This window comes from Ammospiza nelsoni, chromosome 3, assembly GCF_027579445.1.
Source record: "Ammospiza nelsoni isolate bAmmNel1 chromosome 3, bAmmNel1.pri, whole genome shotgun sequence".
Classification (NCBI taxonomy): Eukaryota; Metazoa; Chordata; class Aves; order Passeriformes; family Passerellidae; genus Ammospiza; species Ammospiza nelsoni.
In genome coordinates, this window is record NC_080635.1 from 50,604,354 (window position 1) to 50,629,613 (window position 25,260).

Below are 25,260 nucleotides of genomic sequence, written 5' to 3' on the forward strand. Positions count from 1 at the left end.
TAAGCAGGCAAAGAGATAGGGAGATAATAGAGAGATAGAGAGAGAGGATGTGATGGTATTTGTGTGATTATTTTGGTTTATGTTCCCATGTTAGGGGTCTCGGAGAAGCAAGATGAAAGAGTGGTTATTTATTCTCTGGAGAAGTGATTGAGCCTACCCAAGAAGAAAGAACTTGCAAGAGCACAGGTGTGCCAACAGAAAAGTTCAGAGACGAAAAGAGGGTCCTATGAAAACCAAACAGCCAGGTCTCATGGGTGGTGGAAAGTTTTCCAAAAGTCTGTGTGAAATGTAGAGTTTGCTACAGCTCAAAAGTTGCAGAGAACATTAAAGCCAAGGAAAGAAACAACAATCCTCAAGGACAGGACGGGCAGGAGAAAAACCTGATTAAAAGTTCTCCTTATTTCTGTCTTTCCTGCTCTGTTTATTTCTGACTTAATGACCTCAAGTTTCTCCACCTAAGAAGTCTTCCCACTTGGGTTTTTTTCCCCCTAAAATCTAACTATTTTCACTTATAACACAGTTCTATATTTGGTTTCTTTGCTCAGCTCACTGTGACAAAAATGTCTAGGCAGATTCACCTCCAAGCTTCAAAAACTAAGTCTGGGTTTCGTTGCAGCATCTGGAGGGATCAGGTCAAAACCCTGTTTAACTCAGTATTTCTTCTGTGCCAGAAGCCAGCAGGCAATGTGGCAGAGATGGTAAGAACAGTGCAAGTAAAGACCAAGCTTTTTAAAATAATCCGCACACATTTAGAGTAAAATGTTGAGCTACCTAGAAAGCTGAATATCAATGAGTAATTTAGTGCTCAGTATTATATGAACAATTAGAGCTGCTTTTCTTCATGTATGATACTTTGCATCCACTATCACTGAACTTCAGCTGTCCTTTAGTTGTTCATTTCCCTGGTACCATAAAACCTTCTGCAATTCTTTACTGCCTATTCTCTAAAGTTTTGACAAGCCTGCACCAGAAAGACATTTTCAGATCAACTGTGAAACTTCTGAAAAATCCAATTCAAAACAAGAAGGTACAGAACAATCCTTTTAACAGCCTGTTTTTCTACAGGCAACCTTGCTTCATTGCAAAACTTGTCTTCTGTTCCTTTCCTTTAAGAATCCACTTAAGGGTTATAAGGATGTCATCTCCAGATATTTTGTCCCTTTAAGAGTATTTGGTAAAGTATGCCATCAAAAGCTTTTTGACATTTCAATATACTGTCTTAAATGGATTACCCTTAAGTACAGGCTCATCAGAAGAGTGTAATTTCCTTCTACAAAAAACCCATTTCAACTCCTCCCTGCTGCCAGATTTTACCCGTGATGTGCTCTTCATTTATATTTTTAACCCATTTGCCCTAATGTAATACCAATATAATCTCCCACTACAATGCTGCCGACATCAAATAAAGTCAGAAGTCATGCACCAAAAATATAGTAGTCCTCAGCAAGTATTACTCAAACTCTTTTGGAAACTGCCTTACTAAGGCTTACATGCCTTTTTACACAATTTTAACTTGTTTACTCATCCAAACTGAAGTTCTCCTTCCAACGGGCATCATTACATTTCTTCAGCTTCTTAGCAATGCCACCTGATGTAGATTACTTTAAAATTTCTGTTCATAAACAGCACACATTCTCTGGAAGGAGTTTTCCTTAGGATGTCTTTATGCCATCTGAAAGCTCTTCCTTTTTGTAGCTAATCGTGTCAATTTCTTGTTGAGAAGCTTGCTCATTTTTACATAGGTTCTAGCAGAAATGTGGCCTGCACCAAGAGGAGCTAAATGTCTAAGACAGACTGCAGACCCTTCTCAAGAAGGCAAGAGCCACACCCATTAAGCTACTGAAAAGACTCTGGAAGTGTTTCTAATACAAAGATGCACAAATATTTCTTATAACATTATTTTCAAGTAATGAGAGTTAATGTTTTCCAATCCAGTGATACAAAAAATGGTTTGAACTTAAAAGATTCATGAGCAGCAAGTACAGACTGAAAAATAAATACAAGCACATCAAGATTATGATGAACAGCATCTAGAATGTCTGTAAAAAAAAGGAATCTTCCTAAACCTCTGAAAATTTGGAAGTACAATTTTTCTAAGAGATGTAAACAAACACATTTGTTAAATGTCTTTATTTGGTCATGGAAATACTTCAATTCTAAAAAAACCTCATATTTTTCAAAAATAATACAGCACTTGAGAATTTTAGACCCCAAATTTCATAATAATCAAAAAATATGCCCACCACTCCTGGTTCTCATCACCCCCACCACAAAAATCTCTAGCTTGTAGAGATTGGACACTGTTGTGTCTGATGTTTTTGACAAAACTAACTGCCTAAAGGATTTGGAATTTCACATGCCATATTTTCTGATAAGAAACACCACTATCTCTTAAAAAGTTCACAAGTCTTGGCAAAAAGGAAAAGAAAATCAACTGCAAAACCTCATGGTACATTCTAAAACATCTGGAAATTCAACAGTCTGAAGAGTTTCCAAGTCATTTCACATGTACACAGTATATAGCAGGTCTTAGCAAACCCATCCCTCAGGAATGTTAGTCCTTTTGAAGACTATTTAACAATGTCCTTGTATGGAAAATTGCTTCTTTTAGCTTCTTATGAAGCTGCTTACATATAAGAATTAGAAAGTCAAAAATTAACAATTAGTGATTACTCCGTAATAAATCTTCCCTTTCCATTCCTGAATTTAGATTACACCACCTTTCACTTAGGATCTTTTCAGAAGAAAAACAATCTAGTCAGTCTCCATCTGTATGGAAACAATTCCATGAATGAATCTGATAATCTGTTTTTTCCCTTGTCTGTGTCTTCCACCAAGACCCAAATTCAGTTTTTCAAATGTGATGATGCACGTGGTAAAGATATAGCACATCACATTTATACAGCAAACATCTCTTATAGTTTTTCCTTTCTTTCTTTCTTTCCTTGTGACTGCTGACAAGTTGATTTATTACTCCTATGAGGTTTTTAGTAATTTGTTCACAACAGCTCTAACCTCTGTTACACACCCTAATAGATTAAAAAATAAGCAGACCATGCAGCATTTAGTTGTTTTGTGTCTCTGTCTATTCATTTGATTTTAAAATTGGTCTAGTGACTACACTGACCAATATTTCCCAGAATAAACCTGTATAAGCATTAGTTTATCAATTGTTTCCTTGCTCACAGATTTCTGGGTCGCAATGGATGTTCCTTCCCTATGAGCACAGCAATGAATTTATCATTGCTAGCATATGAATTTATTATTATCTATTGTCTATTTGCAATGTCCTAAATATGTGTTGTTTCAATTCAAAATATTATGTCTTTTCCTACTCATCTGCACCTTACAAGGTCTACTTATGTTCTATTTCAAAGAAATCCTTGAAAAAACATAAAGACATCAGTATCTACTTCCATACCCCATATACCTTATCTATTTCCAGCCCCTCCTTTAAAAAACAAAACAAAAAAAGAAAATACCACCACTTTCTTTCAACAAAGCAAGCTGAAGAATTACAGTTAAGCTGCTTTTCCCACGTAACACTACTACTAAGGCTTCTCAAGTCAAACATGATTTGAAAGCAGGTAGGACAACCTTCACAGGGCTTGGTCAGACCTCAGTGATCTGTAAGTCACAAGTACGACATTTGCACGCAGCCTCCCTTGCAATTTAGCAGGGAAAAACCCACACACAGCACTCAACCACACAAATCAATTTACTTCAGTCAACACAGGTGAAGTACAGCGTAAACAAAACACACCTGATTAAACCTAGCTTGAAAGATCCTCTGGGCTCCACCAAAAACACTGCAGAAAAAGTATCAACTTCACACAGAAAATAAAGTCTTAAAGATGAGACTATGGTTTGCAGAATTCAGAAATTAAAAAAAACAACCCTCCATCAAGCTAGACACATGTCACTAACACAGCACATGGCACGATAATTTTCTTCTACTGCAACAATTCACAAAAGACAGAGCTGGAATCAATGTCCTGCTTTGCAAAGCACTCCACAGTACAGATTTGGGCAATCTTGCCCTGTAACACAAAAGCCTCAAATACTTATAAAAATGTAAAGGACCCTGTTAGAAGGTAACAAGGACGAGGAGTTTATCTCCAGCAGAAAGAAGCAAAGTTGCAGCCTTGTCTACAGTTGCAGACATACAAGTTACAAGATTACAGTATTGTTGCCAAGTACAAGAAAGGGCAGAAGGGCTGTCCTTCGGAAAACTTCATCTCTCACCAGTTCCCAAGGACAGCAATTACACAAGTCTAGGATAAAAGTTCAGACAGACACAGATCCATCCAGCCTGCTTTATTTAGCTTAAGCTCATCTCCCTTTTGCACAGACCAAGCCTGAAATTAATTTCACAATTTGAGCTGTGATTTTTTGCTTTAGCTTACTGGAACACAGATCACAGAATTTCCCTCGCCTTTCAAGACTGTCAGAGTAACAGTGAAAGTATCAATAAAGAAAGGGGAGACAAAACTATTCTTATTAAGGAGGCCAAAACCTCCCACATTAGTTTTCTACCAAAATAATCACACGTGTGCACAAGTAGTAACTTGGTATTTTAGTTACTGGAAAAATCACACTCAAAATTCCTGAGAAGCAACTACTAATTTGCAAATTAATACAGCAAATATGACTGCTCACACCACCACCATCTGCCTCTAAGGCAGCACAGACTGCCCAGCCTCACGAGTATCAGCACTATTGCATCCCCCAACAGAAAACGGATATGACTCATCTGAGTTAAATTCTTTAAGGCTTGACATGATTGCTGCTAATTGTTGCAAAACGAGATTAAACAGATCTGATAAGAGTTTGGCTTTGTCAATGGTAACTCCAGGTGGCCTGTGATAGCTATGATTCCGTTCTCATTCAATTCAATTTTACAGCAAAAAGAACAGCCTTGGATTATTGTGGCTTGTCACTCTATTAATACAAGATGCTCAAACATTACTTCCAAAGGCAGCCCATCTCTGCATATGATTCAAGTACCAAAACCAACTTTTATATGGCTATGGCACTAATTTAGAATTACTGCAGTACAATTTAATATCCAACCACTGCGTAAGAGTGTTTCAAATCTCAGATTTTATGTTAACCATCATGGAGGTTCTTGTCTTCTTAACAGAAATGAGTCGTATCTAAATCACCAGTGATCATAACAGCAGTGCATCTGATCTAGCCAGCAGCTCACAAACTCAGGAAAGCTGAGTTCTTCTCCTCACCTTTAGCTACAGTCTACTGCCAAACCTCAGGCAAGCCATTTACTCTCCATCCTTTTGGTTTCATCCTCCTTAAAAGGATGAGATGGCTATCTGTTCCCTGCATAAAGTGCTTTAGCCCCTATGGATGAAATCCTTAAGTACATTACCCATGAAGGGGAACGGCCAGCACCAGAGCTGGCAGAAGCAAGATAAAAGACTTCAAGATAAAGCACTTGGAGCATTGTAAAAAATGAATTTAATTCTGAAGTATTTATATATGGACATTCACCAAGCTAGGACAATGCTGAACTCCAGGTACAGAAAAAAAAGTATATACTGTATCAGCAGCAGAAGCAGAATTAGCACTGCAAAGAGGTTTTAAGTGTCTTGCATTGCATCTTATTTTTGAGTAAGAACAAGGACTACAAAACAGAAACACAAGCAAACATTTTACTTGAGAAAATAGTCTACAAATGAATCCATTACCTGTATTTTTTAAATCACAGTAGACAGCAAAACCTTATGCTAGCTAGCCCACAAATGAACCAAGGAAAAGATACTAGAAGAACTTTACGAATTCATCAATTCCAAGTGCCTAAATCAGTGGAGCAAAAGAAAGTTTGATGACTGGCATAGGTTAATTAAGCCAAAGTGGCAAGAATTACCATTTGCATATGAAACGGGTGATTTGCCTTATCTAATCTAATCTATTTTTTTCTGTACTCCATGTACAGGTAAAAATGTTTTCATTCCAAGTGACTTCTGGATTCAGTTAGTGTTCCAAGTGTTCTAGTACCAATTAACTAAAACAACTCAGTATACATAATCTCACTGCAATATTCAACAACGTCTTCAGCCTCCATTCAACCTGCAGTGCTGAAATGGTAAAGATAACAGTAATTTATGCTAAAAACAGAATTCTTTTTTTTTCCTACAGCAATATTGATGTGAACAAGAAAGCTACACAGATGTAAATCTGAATAACTTCCATCTAAACAGATATTCAGCTTTATACAAACTAAATAACCCATACAACTGGTAGGAAACCTGTTGCTCAGTTTGCTCAGTTTGCTACCAGGAAACTGGTAGCTCAGTTTGCATTTGTATCATATAAACATTTAAATTCTCATGCTTCAGGCTCTTTATTTTCTATAGAAGAGAAAAATAAATATTTAGGATGAAGAAACACTTGAGACACTGAAGAAAAAAGGGTGACAACAGCCACCACCTACTCACACATTCAATTTTTAGCAGAGTAACGACTTTTTACAGAGATTGTTCCAAAAATACCTGGATATAAAGGCCAGCAAATTAAACCACAAACTCTAGGAAACAAGTTTACCAGCATAGACCGAGTAATTTACAACAGCATAAGCCAAAAATTAAGCTCCTGAAATTTAATTTGTTTCTTTTGCAGTCAGCCTTCTTCATTTGCCACACTGAAGGCTTTTCAATATAACTACAGGGCAGTTACATTTAAGCAGAACTTAATAACTGAAAATATTACATTTTTTATAAAAAAAAAAACTGAGATGTGTTCTCTGAGTTATCAGTTTTTGACTACAAAAATCAAATGTATTAAGATGGAAAGTGAATTTTTTTACATCATATTCAGTCATGACATTTCGTACATTTACTGCAGAAACAAACTGATGATCTACGCTGGAAAAGATGCACGAATGTTATGCTTGCAATCCAGTTCTATATGGTGGATCTGAAAGATTCTTATTCAACCAAGAGCATGTATTAGCAGGTTATTTGCTGAGTGACCATTGAGGCCTGAGACTTGCAATAGCTGCACGCTGCCCTTCATTCAATTTAAGGGCCTCAAGAAAGACTGTGAATTTGGAAGCTAAGGTAGCTGCTGGAACTGTGCATTCACAAATGCGGTATCTTTAACCCATCTTCCTGAACAGATAGGGCACTGCAACTGCACTTCCTCAGCTCTAAACCAAAGCTTCAAAGAAGCACACTCGTTACACCTAAACTAGGAAACCAGTATAGCCATGGTCACCAATTAAACATGTCCCAGGTCCCACCTCTGCATCAGGACTGAGTGGCTTGGAACAGTTTATATCAGTCTTAAATTCTCCTAGCCTCCTAGCTCCCTTCAGACAGGTCACTGCTACTGAGGCTCTACTCATTGGCACAGCCCAAAAGCATGCCAGAAGTGATAACAGCTTAACAGTAAAGGCTGCTGGACTCTGCTATCCATGTGTAGAAGCCTAGAAGATAAGGGGACTAATGTGTGTGTCTCCAAACACCAATAGCTGGATACCTGTGGAGCCAACCAAGGATTGTTGTGAGAAAGAACAGGATGTGCCTGGAGAAGGGGGCCATATAGAGGTAGGGCAGCACTTTTCCGGGACAAGCATCCTTGTTCTGGCTCCTGGAGATAAGCACAACACGGTGCAGCGTGTGAATCAGGTCAAGAAGTGGGCATGGACTATAGGGGGGACCAAGACCACCAAAGATCTCCAAAGCCCTCTGACCCATTTCCAGAAAGGTCTAAAAGAATGGACTGAGTATGATAAGTAATTTGCATAGAAAGTGAGACACTCATCTACAGGGCAAGAAAACATCTATAAAAAGGTACCCCCACAAAGCCCAAGTGCATGTGCATCCCAGGACCTCGGCCATGCACCATCTGGATAAACACTGGAGCCAGGACTGCTGATCTCTCTTCCTTTTTTGCTCTTTCACCCTCTTTAACCCATCTTTCTCTCTTCCTTTTCACTCCGCCCCTTTATTCAAAACCCGCTACTGTTGCTTATACTGGGAAACAATGGGCTAAAATACCAATTTTCATGGCAAGTATATAACCTAATGAAATTTCATAAGCTTTTGCAGACCCTCTGACTTTTGTCATTCCTTTCGACCATGAGTACCTATGGATCTTGGGTGCTCTCCTTAAGAGTGGGACACCACACCACAAATACTCATTTGCTAGCAAAGATGTAGTCAAAATTTCAATTCAGGTGGCAGAATCTTTGAACTTTCAGATTATGAGAAGTCATCAAGTTTTGTTGTAATACACAGCAAAACTCAGAGAATGTGTTCAAACACTCCTGTAAACTGAAAGTATCTGAAAAACATCAGACTGAGAGCACAAACAGCTGGCACAACAGCATGAAATACATTCCTCAGCCACCCTGACCGGAAGAGGAAAGGATATGAGGCAACCCACAAGGAGACAAGATCAAGAATAACACGAAACCACGCCTTTAGACAATCTCAACACAGGTGTCTGCAGTCCCGCTTTTGGTCTGTCCTCTGGAATGCATGCACAGCTCACAGAACTTACTCAACAAAAAGCTAACCAGAAGGAAGTAAAGGGGTGAGTTGGCAATCAGGCCAGCTCTGTGACCTACCTCATCATGCCATTCCCTGAACACTGAAAGCACCAGGGAGAAGTGTGTTAGACCATTTTCTTCTCCACTTAAGCTGCCGTGGGACTGCATCTCAAAGGACACAATATACTCAGCTATTCCAGCAGTTCTACTTAATGAGAGTAAGTGCACAGAAAAATGGATTTTATGATTGTCTTACCCTACTTAGCACTGCAACTAGAATGAGGCAGCACTATACTCTTAGCAGGAGAGTAATTATCTTTTCTAATATTAATATGCATATTGCAGTAACTGTCATCTTGCTTGTATTTATTTATTGGCATTAAGGTTATTTGAAAATGTGCCACGTCAACTTTCAATGTTAGAAATCTGAGACAGTACTTGACATTACTATGGCAATAGCTCTAAATCACAAAATCATAGAATGGCTTGGGTTGGAAGGGACATCAAAGTTCACCCAATTCTAACTCCCCGGCCTTGGGCAGGGTGCCACTCACTAGATGAGGTTGTTCAGGGCCATCCAAAGCAGCCTTGAACACTTCCAGGGATGGGGCATCCCCAACCTTTGGGCAATCCTTTCTAGTGCTTTGCCACCTGCTGAGTAAAGAATTTCTTCTTAACATCTGCTCTAAACCTACCCTAACCAGTTTAACCTTTCAGTCTAAAACCATTCCCCCTTTTCCTGTCACCATCTGCCCATATAAAAAGCTCCTCTCCCTCCTTTTTATAAGCCCCCTTAAGGTACTGAAGGGCTGCAATGAGGTCTCCCTGAAGTCTTGTCCATGTTGAACAACCCCAGGTCTGTGTCTGTGAATCAATATCTTCAATTCATAATAGATAAGGAATATATAATTTCTTACAAACTGAACTAAATATTGAAGACAAGTATCTGCCAGTTTACAACCAGCCACAGCATCAGCTGAAATTCACTAAGGTTTGGTAAGGTTTGCCTACCAGGAAATTTTTCAACTAAAGCTATTATTAAAGTACTTAAACAGAGAGGATACAGAGACAAGTATCAGGTTGTCAACACAGTGATCACTCAAAGCAGAGACACTTCTGGGATGCTGCAGAACAGAGACCAAAATGCAAGCAGTTAAGCAACAAAATGGACTGGAAATTTTCCAGTTCACACCCATTTGGCAGGGCTTGCTGCAAAAGTTCTTGCTTTAGTTCAGTCCATTTTCCCAGTGCTCTTATTGCATTTTGGCCTTCTCACATCAGCTGGAAAAGGGAGATCATGGTTTCTGGACCAGAATTAGTGGCAAGAATCCTCATTTTCTTGTTTCATTTGTGGAATGCTTTTAGAACACAGACTTTTAAGACTTTCTCCATGTACCTCAGAATTGTGAAATGCACCCAAATTAAACCATGTTTTTAAACCATGTTAAATCCACTTCACACTTAATGACCTCCACTATCTTCCGTTGTTATTAAGCCTCAATCAAATCAGCATATTTAAGTAAGTCTTTAATACAAGCTCTTGAAGTGGCTGTTAAATCCAGCCTGAGACACTTCTCTCCCACAAACAGAGCATTCTGCAATACACCCTGAGACTGGTCCAGCAAAAAGCTGCTAGCACAGCTGGGCTGGGCTCCATCACAGTCTCAGCTCTGGACAGTGCTGCCCACAGAGGCTCCAGCCTGAAAGGCTCCAGCCTGAGAGGCTTGTTCAGAACCAAGCATCCACTGTGAGTCCCCAGCTCTACCTGATGCCAAAGGGCTTCCTTCCTCATGCTGAGGGGCTGATGAAGTACTCTCTCCAGCTACAGACCTGAACTCAGCACTGGATGGGAAGTTCAGCCTTCACTATTGGAAGCCTTCTATGGTTGTTGTGAGTCAGGGTACACACATGCTGCCCTTGGCCTGTGGCAGCAAGTAGAAGAAGGAAAAAAAACACCTCTGTTCACTCTGATGTAGGGTTAGGAAATACCATAATCCCTCAAGAACAAACCAGAACTGGGCACTGCTGCAAGACCCCAGCATTTCCTCAAAGTTAATAGCATTAGTGTCATATTATATAATAATATAGCTGTACAGCTATATTATTTTGGAAGAGCCACTTTTTTTCTGGCTTGTCCTGCAATGTCTGCCATGCTTCATATGTGCCACATTCACTATACACAGAGCTGTTACTTCTGGCTAATAAATCAGGAAAATTCCCAAAATAATAAAAACCCTGAGAGAAGTAAAAGGAAACTAGAACAACCAAGCACAGTATAAAAAAAAAAAAAAAAAAAAAAAAAACCAAAACAAAAAAAAAAAAAGTCTTTAAGAAATTCTGTTCCTCTTCTAATTAACATGCAATCATAAAAATAGTTTTGGAAATTAGAGTCATCACAGTCTTGAAATGTAAATAATATACAAATATTGAATGAGTTCATCAGGAAACTTTACCTCCCAAAATAAGTTTCAACATAATAAGCAAAAGAAAATAGTTTGTGACAGCAACTTGAATGATTTGCAAGGTCACTGAAAACCCTTGTAAGAAATTATATATTGAAGGACTTCAAGTATCAAAGGAAGTATATTTATTTTCATATGAAGTAACAGTAAAGTTCAGCTCTGCAGAAAACAAAAATTGAAACTGATCTCAGGGAAACAGAACATAAATACACAGAACTTCAGCTTTTTTTACACATGTAACAATCACTTCTTGTGAAAGTGGTCAGCGTGGTGTCACTGAGCCTTTTGCAACTGCACTTAACCCAGGAATGATGACAATGTTAGAACTGACAAAATTCCACTCCCAAGGAGATTTGGAGGGATCCTCTGTTGTTCACACCAACTGCCTGGCAAAAACCTCTCATTTCCAACTCTGATCTGGAAGACAAGGTTACATTCAAGAGGCAAATGGCTTCTCCCCTTCTCCACAGACGCCACATGTCACTTCCATTGCTGGCAAGAGCTGCAAGGAGTGAGTGAAGACTGGATGCAGCACACAACCAAAATCCTGGTTTCATTATCATGCTACATTTTTGAAAACATAACCAGTACTCAGCATGCATACACTCAGGTTAAAGTCAATCCATTTTCACTCAAATCAGCTAGAAGGTTCCTGGAGGAAGGTCAAGAAACCTTATCTGAGATATTGTACTGAAAGGCAATAATAAACCAATAAAAACCAAAATTATGGCATACTTCTAGTGTGTTTCCCTTCAGATAAATTCTTCTACAGAAAAAAAAACAGTATTGTCATGCTTTAAAAAGTATGTGTAGCTGCAAAAATCATATTGAAGGTGGAGCAGTGGAAGTGGGACCATTTAATCTTTTGGGTGTGCCTCTATGGTGGAGTTAAATGAAGTACTTGGCTACTGTATCAAGATAACTGAATAAATTTATCCCAAGCAGGAGGGGGCCCACTTCAGAACCATAAATTAATTCCTACAGTGGTACAACTGCTCATTGACTTCTGGTATATCATTGAGTCTGCCTTGGTCACATCCAGGGCTTCCTGCGCTACAGTCAGGTGACTTGTGAACACTGCAGAATAGACTTCTGCCAGGAGTTTAACCTGCATCTTCACGGTTCAAAGACTGCAGGTCTCAGTTTATAGGTCCCTAATAAGCCTGTAATGAAACCAGCATTAAAACTGTATGTGAAGGGGAAGAAAACCAGATAAATTCTGCAAGAAGTGCAGATAACTCTTCTGTGAAGATATCACTGAAAAACTGTCTTCACCACTGAAAGCACCAGCTGCTTACTCACCCAGAGTGCACTCCCTGCAAGAGACACCCACTGACACAATCAGCAAGCAAGTCCCAGAGCAATTCATTTACTTTATTACAGTAAGGGAGAAATGCAGAGCCAATTTTTTACAGGGGTGTCTAGCTCTTAAATCAAAACACACATTTCTTGTGGGATTTGAAAGAGCACTGATTCCCACTGGCTTCAAATGATTCAGACTGTGGGAAATCTTTAAGCCCCATGCTGCATCCAAACTCATCCAAATGTTTATTAATAAAGGCAGACACGATTTAGAAGAGAATTCAACTCTGGCATGCTGTTGTTAATAGTTGATCAGCAGCTTTTCATAACTGAAATATTATATCTGCATCACTCTAGGCATAAATTTGGTCTCAGAGGAAAAAAGTAATATAAACCAAAAAAGCAGGCTGTGCTGGTATGTCAAGCTCAGCCTGAGGTTCATGTTCTCTTGGAACACAAACAATTACAAACTTCTTACAGAAATCTACCCACCAGTAATTACCAGAAAATCCCCCAATTGTCAAAACAGATTCTTCTGTCATCTGTCACACACACACATGTTCTGGGGTATGAGATGACTTTGCTGACTGCACAGATGTTTATCTCATTCTAAAAACTGCTGCATTTTGAGTGTGTCTGTTCTGCTGAGTATCAACCCCCAGGGAAGCCAGACCGAAAAAGCAGGAGCAGACTACTGTGGACAGCGGATGTTTGGGGACAAACTAAAGCAGGGAGCCCACAATAACAGATGTGAATCCCAGCAATAACTTTCATTTTATTAAACACAGACTTGCAAAATCCCTGTCACTATAGAGCCACTGAAGTTTTATAATTCCTTTGGGTATAACTTACAAATAAACTTGCAGGTTACCTATGCACGCAAGTACAACAATTCCAAATACAGACTGTCCCAAAGGTACTGAGGAGACAGAGAAACAAATTTTAAATTATCAGCACCACAGAATACACTCAAAACTCAGCTGTTCTAAACAGAGACAAAAGAAAAACTGCCATAAAACTGAAGTTTTCCCTTGTTTAACTTAATTCTTTTTAAGACATACCAAACAGTGAAATTTACTGAGGACAATGTTGCTAAAACATGTATACAAGGTCTTTTCTAATTTTCACTTGAACCTTTAGGCTTTAACACAGCTTGTTTCAGCTGTTGTCACTTGCTATATTTACAGCTTTTTGCATTGTGCTTCTTTACTTTGGAAAGCTACTAAAAAGAGAAGCCAAATTATTATCATGACTGCAGCAAATTCAAGAGTAATTTCTTTATGACACATCCTCTTCAGACCTACAGAAATGCAAACTGCAGAAAAATCAGTCACAAGCTTTCTTCTGCATTACTCAAAAAGCATTCATCTAGTTCCAGTCAGCATTTTCTCCAATGGGGAATAAACTTAGATGATGTCTGCTCATACAGATGCCTCATGAGTTTTACATCTTTAAAGTATTTTAAGGGCCCTAATAATTTCGTAACCTGCTTTCCTCCCACCACTTCAAATACCATGAAGTATTTCTAACTAACTTCTAGTAACTTCCAGTAACTTCTAAATAATCCAACAAAAGCCTTCACATGGAATCTCTAGTCAGCTGTCTCACTGATAATACTTGAGTAAATAAACCCATCAGGAGCATACCCTTAATGTTATTTATGTATTTATGCACACCCAAGGCACATGCTGCATAAGCCTCTCAGCTGTGGGAAGTTCCTTCTGCACAGCAGAGCTACAAATTGCTGTGACAGGCCAGTGACAGGGTCTGAAAGAGAACTCAGGTCTCACAGCCCACATACATGGAGTGGGTGTATCTGCTGTGCTCCTCCTGCTTCAGACAGAAACTAGGGGAATATTGGTTTTCCAGTCACCTATTGACAAGCAGCCTGATGAGAGTCGTGCAATACAGCACCAATATTGGAATTTGGTTATAAAAATGTACAGCTGGTCCAGCAATGGAAATATTTGTGAATATGTTGTTTCAAATCCCATAATTTCTTCATAAATTCAGAAGTTCTCCACTAGCACTATGAACACACAAATTTTGTATCAGGATTACAGACTTTTTTCCAGACTCATATTTTTGGTTGTAGATGTAGATGACATTCAGGTGCTTTGGAATTAAATACTCTTCTGTGTTGAAGATATGCCATGCATTTAGTTTGTGTTTCTAATGCTGCTTTCTAAGAGAATCTGGACTCAATATGCAGAATCAAAAGGATCTTTAAAACCCATCCCACCTAAACATTACAATATGTGCTTTGCATTCTGACACAAAGATTCTGTACTCATAATATTTTGCATCCCTGGTGTGATTATGGTCATACTCTCAAGGCAGCCATCAGCTCAAGTCTGCATACCATTATTAACTTACTTGGCATCTCTTGCTCCAACTCATCACTTGCATCATTGCTGCTGAAACACAGAATTTTCCAACATGGTTTCCACCGACAATGGGACTAAGCTTCTTTTTATTTTTTTAGTAGTTGTCCTGGACTCTGAAATTGGACAAGAATATTGCATCACCTGCTACACTAATAAGAGCTATCACTTGATTCTCCAGTCATGATGCTTTAGAAACAGTAGTGGGGTTACAGCAGCACCTGGGGAATGATGGAGAAGGGGGGCAGGGTGTCAAAAAGAAGTAAAATAAGATATGAATGTAAGTGCTGCATAATCACAGAAAGTATGTGCAGTATTTCAAGTGTCTAACAAAACTCTGTCAGTGAAATGAAAAAATATGAAACGGGAGGCACCAAGAAAAAGGTGGTGAAAACACCTACTTGTTCTGAGAGATAATGTGGAATAGAACAAAAGTTCTGATTACTGTCTCCGCTAGTGACTTTTTTTGCTCCTACAAACAGCTAAAATGGTAGAATACATTCTGCTTTTTACCACAGAAAATATTTACATCAACCTCTAGAATCGAGAACATTAGTTTTGAATAGAATATGACCCTCTTTGGGTTTAAGAGGGAAGTCTGTGTTAGGGTGCCACAATAACAAACTTCAGGAAACTTCTATAAAGGCATAAATCCCACTCGATAAAAATAGCATTCTAGAATTTATCATATTTAGAGGAAGAAACCACAAGAATGCTGTTGAGCCCTGGTATTGCTTTACTACATTTCTGTGCGCCTGTAAATGTTTCTAAATGCACAATCCGCAAATGTTCTGTAGAATCTGCAGAAACAACTTAGGTGTAGAACATCTTTGAAGTAATGTTCACCTTCACACAGTGACTGTACTCGTTCCTGAACTTTTTGTCATTTTTTATATCAATTCCCAAGAATGTTGCACACTATGTTTCTAAGCCCAGTAAGCCAACATGCCAATCTCAAGCTCAAGCCTGCATGATTTCTGAAAGCAATAATGCTGAATTCCATAAATAAAGATAAGATATTAGACCTATTTTATCATCTCTTATTTGATGAACTGTATTTTAGTTGATCATTGCTGTTCTGAAGAATTATCTCAATAGACTCACACAACAGTGTTAGTAGAAAATGCTATCTATCCTAAGGACCATTGATGGATGAAACTTGAGCATAAGAAGCTAATGAAATTGAAATTCCCCATTATAAGACAAGGTTAAAGTTAGAAAGAGAGTTTTATATGAAAAGCACATCAGGCAAGCTGTTTATCTTGAGAACCGACCTAAAACCAGTGATTGCAAAGATTAGAAAACTCATATCCTCCTCAGTAACTGTATGATCCCATATTTCACCAGTCCCTCTGAGACCGTATCTAAAAGTCAGAATGCACAATGTTTTGCATCTAGCAAACTACCATACACATCCCTGTCTGATTCTAAAAACATTTGTGAAGAAATTACCTTGACTTAGAGCATCTCCCTCCCATGAAGAGCTGACTTCATTCAGACTACTGAATTCATGAGACCTTTTTTCCTTTTTCCATACTTTTACCTATTTTGCTCTACTCAAACACTCTGTTCAGCTAGTCCTTGAGTCACTTATGTAATACAAAGTGACTATGTAAAGATCTCCTCAGAAAAAAAATAATTCTAATTTCAATTACCAAAACCAAGAATGCTTACCTAAGCCAAACAATCTCTAAGTACTTTACATCCATTTATGGCTGTTTCCAAAAGAAACTGAGCAATTAAAGAAAAACCAACAGGATATGCAGATCTAGTAATTAAAATTTAGAGGAAATATCATTTAATTACAAATACCAAGAGCTTCAGTGACTTTTAAAATACCATGACAATCTACTGCACTGTAGAATAGTGTCTCAGATACATTTTGACATATCTTTAATTGCTCAACTCTTACAATGTTCCTGAAGTGTTTAGAAATTAAATTTAGAATTTAGGAGATACCTCTAATTCACCTGCACCAGCTTAAAATTACTGGAGACAAAAAAAAAAAGAAAAAAGCAACCAAACTCTAGCCATCCTCTTTACAAAGGAAAAGAGCTCTTAAGACAGCTGATTAAATCCATATACATACAGCAGTTTCCAGGACTCATTTGACATTTGCTTTTTAAGAAACAATTTTTATTTTTTTTGCTGAAATCAAGTGGAATTTAAGCCATGCAATCAAAAATGCTAGACTAGGCTCACTCTTAATATTTGGTGCATGCATGGTTCAATTATACATAGCTGACACCTACTCACTAAATATGCACTGCTAATTATGTCTCAGCACTTAAGGGCCATAGTTGACTGAAGCTGGCAGGAGATTATTAGTAGGCTAATCTACATTTAGAGCGGATGATGAGTATTTTCATCTAAGATATTTTAGTTAATACTCCTTCAAGTCCTTTCTGAAGCAGTGAAAGGCATGAAGCAAACATCCATCAGAAACCACCAAGACGTCAGACTGTGTTATACAAAGCAAAAAATGTGACATTAAAAAGGGGAGCCATAATGATGTACAGGTAGGTTGTACTGTAGGTCTGTCCTCGTAAATCACAGTTAATTTACATGCATTACAGGAGTTGAAAGGTTTAATGTTTTGTTTTGTTTCATATAAACACAGTTACAAGCTTGATTTTCCAAAACTTCATGAAATCACATCATTCCTTACTCTTGCAACTTAGCTGACCTTTAGCATGGATCCAGGAGGACTTCATACCCTGAATATGACCACTCAACTATCACATAATTTGAAAGCACTTTCACTGCTGAAATTTTACTTCATATTTACTCATGCTGTGCTATTTTAATACACTTTTTTTTTTAATAACATACTGTGCAGATATTCATAATTATTATTACCAACGTCACCTTTGATCACGGAAAGCACACAGCAAAAGAGGACAAGAAGGGTAAGAGAGAAGGAGTTGAGGTCACTTACAAATGCTCTCTCCTCCGACCATGTGAAAGCAGGTGAAAAAAAAATCTGTGCAAAAGCTACACCCTCCAAGGCTGTTTCAGTTTTGTTTCCTATGCTGTTCCCCATTTGCATTCTTCTACTACACAGCTTCTACTCTTTAATGCTGTTCCAAATCTGAGAGAGATTTTCTCACTATTCTAAAGCTACTGGAGAACAATTAATTCCTAAAAATAGAAAGAGTGTAGAAATTGCAGCAGAGATAAAAAAAAAAACAAGTATGAAAATCCACAGATCCCTCTAGACCTAAGATCAGCAGCATAACACAGTTTTTCAGATTGCAGCTGGTTTATCAGTGGTCAGCTCAGATGATTCAGAGTATATGTGGAGCAAACTTCTACATCTAGCTCTCTTCAGTCCAGGCACTGGAGGTGATCAACTCTCCTAGTTCTTTACATGTTTATGGACTTCACTATTAAAGCAGAATGCCAAAGTACTTTTTCTGGTTTGCAACAGTTCCATCAAATTCCAGCCAAACAGGACAAAAGATAAAGTAGTGTTTTCACATTTACAGTTTGATGAAAAGCCATTGAAATAAGCGAATTATATTACATAAGCATGCAGTTATGTAGCACTGTAAGCCAGACGCCTACTGCCAGAATTAAAAGGGGCCCACTTCAAGTCAAATCTCCCATCACAAGAAAAGCGTCCATGAACTATCAAGACCCCGCCTACTGAACAGCTCGGAGTCAAAAAATTAACCAATGTCAGAGGCACAAAAACATCACAGATAATTCAACTTCTTGAGCCTCACTATGCAACAGCTTCCACAACAGTACCATGAGACTCTCAGGTTTCACCTGCCCTGGAATGAAGAGATGTCAGGGTGCTTGAAATCTCTCTGAGCTGAATGCAGAGAATATAAAGGCTATAATGAAACTCTATGGCCTTCCTATTTCCACCTATGAGGACAGCTCCTCTGACTTCTGAGAATTGTTACTTTTAAGGAAATGGCTCTGCATAGGGCAAAAGGAATAAGCTGTAAGTGCATGCTTAAGAATCGCCCACCTCACTGGACTGAAAGCAGCAGTCCATGAGGCAAAGTTTGCAAAGTTTCAAAGAGGTGACAGGCATACGCATGAAGAGTTTTTGTGAGAAATGGTTACAATACTGCCAGGAGGTTTTTGTTTGTTTTTCTTTCCCTTTTTCTTCACCCCTCCCCAGGAAAAGAGGAAACTACAGTATCTGACAAAAAACTTGTTAAATGCTTCTTTTTAGCATGTATTTCATATACACCAAAGTTGCTTCACACAATAAGCTTAAAATTGCAAGCCAGGTCAATTGCCTGCTTCTGATTTTTTTTTAAGCAAAAAGTAATTAATTCAGTACTATAACCTTAGGTGTATGAAGTCTTTGAAAATCTAGCAAGCAGGGGTATTTTTTATTCTACATTCACACCACACATCTGTCGGTAAGATAAGTAGATACGGAAAAGTTTTAGTTATTACTTTTACAAACGGGGCCATGTAAATCATAACACAGAGCCTCAGGCCACCTTCAAATAAAGGTGCTGTCATTTTATTGCCATGGAGCTGGCAAACTGGAGTAAGAGGATGCAGCCTGGGTACTCTTGCCAACTAACCCGACCGGCGTGTGAAGCTTTTTGTTCAAACGCATCCATCATATGTATTATGATGCATTATATGAAATCAATATCAAAAGCACAAACTTTCAACCACAAACACATGGAGCTTCCCAGATGCCGCGTCAGCATTGAGAAATTGTCCCTACGCGTCTGGTGTCAAATCTGCTTTTCAAAGCTCCCACGGCCTCGCAGCTCCTGTCTGTTTCAGCCCGCACTCATCGTACTAGTACAAATTTGCATCCTTGCACTCTGTTAGGAAACCGAGAGAAAGCAGCCAGGGAGCGTTTAGCCCGCCGCTAGCAGCCACCAGCACTGATTCACAGTACGCTTGCTGACCTAAGAGTTTCTTCTTCATTAGCGCGGCGGACAAGAGCGGGTTCTGGCACACTTTTGTCACCCCACGTACCCTCTGTGACCACCCCGGGGGTGTCGCTGCAGCCGGGGGCCGCGGGGCACCGGGGCTCGGCCCCCGGAGGAGATAGCGGCCGGAGCTGCTCCCGCCGCCCCGCGGTGAACCCGGGGCGGTGACGGGAGCCCCGGCCGAGCCTGTCCCGCGGCGGCGATGGCCAGCCCCGGCCGGGCAGCCCTTCTCACCTGCGTTGTAGAAGCGGTCCAGCACCGCCGTCTCGCCGAAGTCCAGCTTGCCGAAGTGCAGGGTCTCCAGCGCGGCCCCCACCGCCTCGCACGCCTCCCGCAGGCTCTGCAGGGCGCCGCTCTCCGCCGCCAGCAGCGGCCCCTGGCTCGCCTCGTTGATCACGTAGGTGACCGCGGTCCGCCGGCCGCCACCCTTGGCCCGCGCCGCGGTGCTCGGACAGGCGGCGGGGGCGGCGGCGTCCTCAGCCCAGAGAGCGGCGGGCGGCGGCGCAGCCAAGTCGGGCGGGAGGCTGCGGGCGCCCGTGTCGGCCCCGGGCGCTCTCCTGCCCAGCACCTCCTCGCAGGGCGTCCCGCCGCCGGGCGGGCCGGGCACCGGCAGGCTGACGGTCCCCTCGCTGCTGTCGTTCATCCCGGCGGTGAAAGAGCAGCCCCGGGCTCTGTTGCGCTGGCCGGGGTTAGGCGGATGCCATACCGCGCCGCCCGCCCCGGAGCGGTCCCGCTGAGCTGCTGGAGGGGAGAGACGACCGGGCTGAAGCGAGGGATTCCCACTCGGGCGCTAGCGAAGGTTGCCGGAGACAGGGAGACAAGCACAGCCTCCCTCCGTGCCCGCCACCGGCACCATGACGCGCCGCTCCCTTCTCCTCCGCACCTGCAGGGACTACCCGGCGCGCCGACCCCCGGCAGCCCGGCCTCCTTCTCCTGCCGCCCCCGACACCTCGCTCTTGCTCCGGCCGCTTCTCTCCTTGGACGAAATTCCTCGGCCGCCAGGAGAAACCACTTGTGGGATCGCTCTCCGGCGCCCCAGCTCCAGCCGAGCGACAGCTGCGGAGCCACTGGCAGCGCGGGCTGGGGCGGCCCCAGCAACGGGCACCTCCTCCGGCCCCGCCTCCGGCACAAATAACCTTTCCACCCCCGTGCTCCGCGTTCCGGCCGCGTCCCGAGTGGAAGCTCTCGAGGAAGTGGAGTCACGTCGTGTTCCTCACGGGCTCGTCAGCCTGGAAGCACGCCGCTCCCCTTGGGAAGTCCCGGCTCGGCCCCCCCGCCCCGCTCCTCGGGGCGCCCCGGGAGGGGACGGAGTGCCGCCTGTTGGAGAGGACCGGGGGCGGCCCTGCCGTCTCCTGCGGGGCTTTATTTTGTAATGTCCTCCCCCTAACACGAGCCCACGGTCGCGCTTCAAATCTGTGGGGTCAGACTGAGCCTCCCCGGCGCTGAAACGGCGGGGGCCCTGCCTCGCCCCGGAGCCTTCAGAGGTGCTTGGCGTTCATGTGAAGGAGCCTGTGTTTGCAAGAAGCCAGGTCCTCCCTGTGCGCTGAACCTGGTCCTGCTAAAGGGATTTTTATCATTTCCTCCTTTTCTTGTTTGTTTTTGATGGCACACATACTCTAACTAGCTTGTCAGGAGTAAATGCTTTGCGTGTTTGCAGTGAGTTGAGAGCAGTGTCAGGACTGACTAATCATTAGCCTCTGCCGTCTGCTGTTGTCCGCCGCCTGAACCTGCCTCGCTCTCTGTTCCCGAACGGCTTCAAGTTCACCTAAAGGTTTATGGCTGCTTTGAGCAGGACCAGCCTCATGCCTTGCAAGCTTGAAAATGGAAAACTACCCCTGTGTGTTGATTAAATATGTCGGTTTCTTGCTTTCGAGCCGGATCAACCTCACGTTTTGCACGTGTTGCGCTCGGAAACTGGAAAACTATTCTTGTATATTGATTAAATATGTCAGTTTCTTGCATTCACCTGCAATTTACTTGTCAAGAATACTTGAAAGCTTGGTAATTACGAAAAACATTACTTCACAGAGAAGGAAACTAATAGGAAAAACTAGCATATAGCCAAAAATTGTGCTGTGTATGGTATGGCACCCAGTAGAGGACAAGATCCTTTGGTGTTTGAAATAATCCTTAATTTGAAGAAAAGATGTCCTAAAATTTCAGATTATTTGCAGTCCAAGACTGAATATCTGGGTAATTCAAAATGGATTGGAAAAGGAAATAATGTTGAGACTTCTGCAGTCTGGTTTTGGGTATAAATACTGTGAAAGTGGATGATTTATCAATGGTCTTTTTTATAAGGGCTTCTATTAAACAGGTACAAGAGAGAAGGAAAAATAGCATTTATTAGCTTTGTTTATATGTTATATCAATAGGTCTCATCCTGTTAAAATTGATGTTAAGACTAATCCACTTGTTGGCACAAAGCCTCCTCCTGTATTATTGTTTTCCATTACTTCTGTAGATCAATTCTGGAATAATTAGAAAAATTACTCACTGCAGTAGCTTCAGTAGCTCTGTTTGCTTTTGCATTGAGCAGTCCCCTTTTCAACAAGATATGCTTGGCATTTGCTTCTGCTGATAAGAAATCGGTAAATGGGGTGGGAAGATGACAAGCAAACTAAAGACTAATTTGCAGGGAAAAGTTAATATTTGCTCATCTGCCAGATACAGTAGGTTATTGTTTCTTGCCACAGTCTGAAAGGCAAAGTGTTTTTCTAAATTATGGTGTTTTCCACAAAATGCAGAGTTGGTGTTAATCCATTCAACATTGCACTTACATCACCTTACAGGAAGCAAGAACAATATGTCTCTGTTGTTCTCAAGAACAGCCCGTGTTTGTCAAGTGCAGAAGGAAGTCGTGGACTGAAAGGAGACGGAAGAAGCATGCTATTCCACTTAGTGTTACTGACTTGTGAGGCTTGCTTCATTATTAGCACTATGGCTGTTCCACGTACAAGGTAGTTTTTCTACTGATTTGGCTGACTTGAGTGAGATTGAGCACTAAACTGGAAAAAATCAAAATACTGTTGAATAACTAATGCAAATTGCTGATGCTTTTATAAGGTGAAAATATATCTTTTAATCTGTTAGCTCTCTGAAACAAACAATTAGGCATTTAGGAGCTCTTATGTTTTCATGTTTGATTAGGAGATAATTCCAAGGACTTTTAAAAAACTGAAGTAACAGCCCATTTGTTATCAGAAGTACTCTTACCTTGTTCACTTGTTTCTCAAGGGCTGTGAAATTAACATCTTTAACACCAGATGGTTTGTACATAATCACGATTCAGTACCATCCTGTTGCAGCTCTGTTGTTTCAGAGACAAAACAGACAAAAACTTGGAACAACCAGTTGGCTGTAGACTTGTTGAAATAACAACCTTCTCTTTTTTATATATTTCTACAGCTATAAATCATTTACCTCTGGTATTAACCATAATTATAATTTTACCATGCAAGAGTTTGCCAACTTTATTAGTTGCAAGTATAAATGCAGTAGTTGATGAGTTACAAAGAGCACATGACAAATACCACAGGCTCGATTTAGCTGATCCAACTAGGGTAAAAAAGGTCCAAGACCAAAAAAAAGAATTCAAATGTGTCTTGATTTATAGAGATTAAATCTAAACATAACTCTGTCCAATTTTATTTTTCATGTATTGTGGCCATCCATGTCCAGTAGAGGGAGAAAAATTATTTTAGACAAATCTGCATTTTGAATGTTTACAGTAATGTGGATGGAATTCAGGGAATAAACTGAGATTTATTGCCACAAATACTGGGTTTAAAATGGATGTGAAATTTCATTAATCCTTTATGGCCCTCTTATTTAACTACAGGATAACATATAGGAGTGTGAGATTGGAGATTCACTGTAAATTCTTCACTGATAAACAGAAAAAAGTTTCCAGTGTCCTTCAATTATGAGTGTCTAAAAATCCCAAAAGAACTTAAAGTAACTTGGAGATGCAAAATTTTGAACAAGATACTAAAAGTACATATGTTAATACGATTTTTGTAACCTTTAGGCCAAAACTATCACAAGCACTCAAAATGATTAAACTGAAATTAAAAAACTTTGTTTCTAAAAGCTATCTAAAAAGTTAGACTAAGTATATCACTGTAGACAATGAGAAGTAACTTTTAAGTTCAATAGGGCGAAGGCAGTATTTTGAGGCAGCCAGCTGCCAGTCTTTAAGAAAAGATACACTTATGGTCATACTGCACATTTAAAACCATATTTAGGTGGGGAGGTAGGGTGTAAATAGAGACTGGTGGCCATTGTGTAGGGATGCAGCTGATTGTGGAACAGGAATAACATGGGGAATCTGCTTACCAAATTACAGCATGGTGCACATAGGTGGCAGCCAGCAAAACCTGACCAAACAATGTGGATACATCATCAGGCATGGATATTTCACCAGTCAGGATTGTCCTTGTAGCACTTTTCTCATGAGCATGGTGAAGACTCTGTGCTGTTCTTGCTTCATACTCTTTCCTCATAATTCTCACATTTCTTTCTAAATCTCCATGTCTAAATCTTCATTTGCTCTAGTGTCTTTCCCTCTTCTTGCTTCTTTTATTCTTTTGAGCTTCCAGAAAAGCCTCCATGCTAACTGCCTCTTCCTTCCAAATGCCATAACCCTCAGTTTAGCCATATGAGGGGAGCCTTTTCCCTTTGCATTCATTACTGCAACCCCCTTGGTTACTTTTATTTGTTTATTTTCAATATTGCCAGTTTTTCAATCTTAAATGAACCTTGGGATTCTAAATGCTTTTTCTAAAGCTGCAACACATTCAGCTTTATGATTATATGGGGATTTCAGCTGGAAACATCTCTATGCTTCTATCAGGCAATAAGCATTCACTTGTAGAAGAAAATCTTCATGGCATGGATCCTAGGGGATGGTTCAATAGTTAAAAGATAGACAAAAATTAACTGCAGTCCTGGAATATTTTTCAAGTGTTTTAAGCTACCTGCCCTTGCACATGAGGAAATAGCTCACAATACCACCTTCTCTGATAGAAAAGATCTTTTTATAAGTTGTTCAAACTCTTGGACTTGAGCCTTTCTGATTACTGTTCCTGCTGACCAGCAAGGGCTTTGGAAGGATTTGTGCACACAGTAGTGATGGTTACCATCTCAACTCACACCTAAGCTAGCTGCCAGCTAGCAAGCTGAGGAAACGAGGGACATGTGTTTGTAACAGAGCAGAGCTCTTGGGTCCAAAAGCATGGAGTTACTGCAGTAAGCATCCCAAGCACCTATTCTAATGCTAACGAGGGGGTACGTCTGTGAGCTGAGCCAGAGAAGTGACAGCTGCATAAAGATAGCCTAAAACTGCATACTAAACAACTTTCCCGTTTTTAATTGAAATTATGTTGTGTTTTCAATTTCAGTGTAGTTGGGGATTTTTTTCCTTCAACTGAGGGCTCTCGTTTTTTTGCATAGAACATGTCTGCCATCTACTGCTGCAAGTGGGATCCGTCTGTTTGGAAGAATCTGTCTGGATTCTTCCTCTGCACTGATGAGGCCACACCTCGGGTATTGTGTCCAGTTCTGGGCCCCTCAGTTCAGGACAGACATTGAGGTGCTGGAGCAAGTCTGGAGAAGAACAACAAAGATGGTGAAGGCTCTGAGACACAAGTTTGATGAGCAGCAGCTGAAAGAGCTGGGCG

General features: G+C 40.7%; 1 protein-coding gene across 1 annotated transcript in view; it reads right to left on the bottom strand.

Annotated features, from left to right (window-relative positions):
- Window positions 1-20,591, bottom strand: part of MAP3K5 (mitogen-activated protein kinase kinase kinase 5) — a 97,986-nt gene extending 77,395 nt beyond the window's left edge. Inside the window, exon 1 of the mRNA XM_059468475.1 lies at window positions 19,814-20,591. Coding sequence (XP_059324458.1) covers window positions 19,814-20,222 — 409 coding nt within the window. The 5' untranslated portion in view covers window positions 20,223-20,591. The remainder of the gene's footprint in view (window positions 1-19,813) is intronic.
- Between the last annotated feature and the right edge of the window lie 4,669 nt (window positions 20,592-25,260).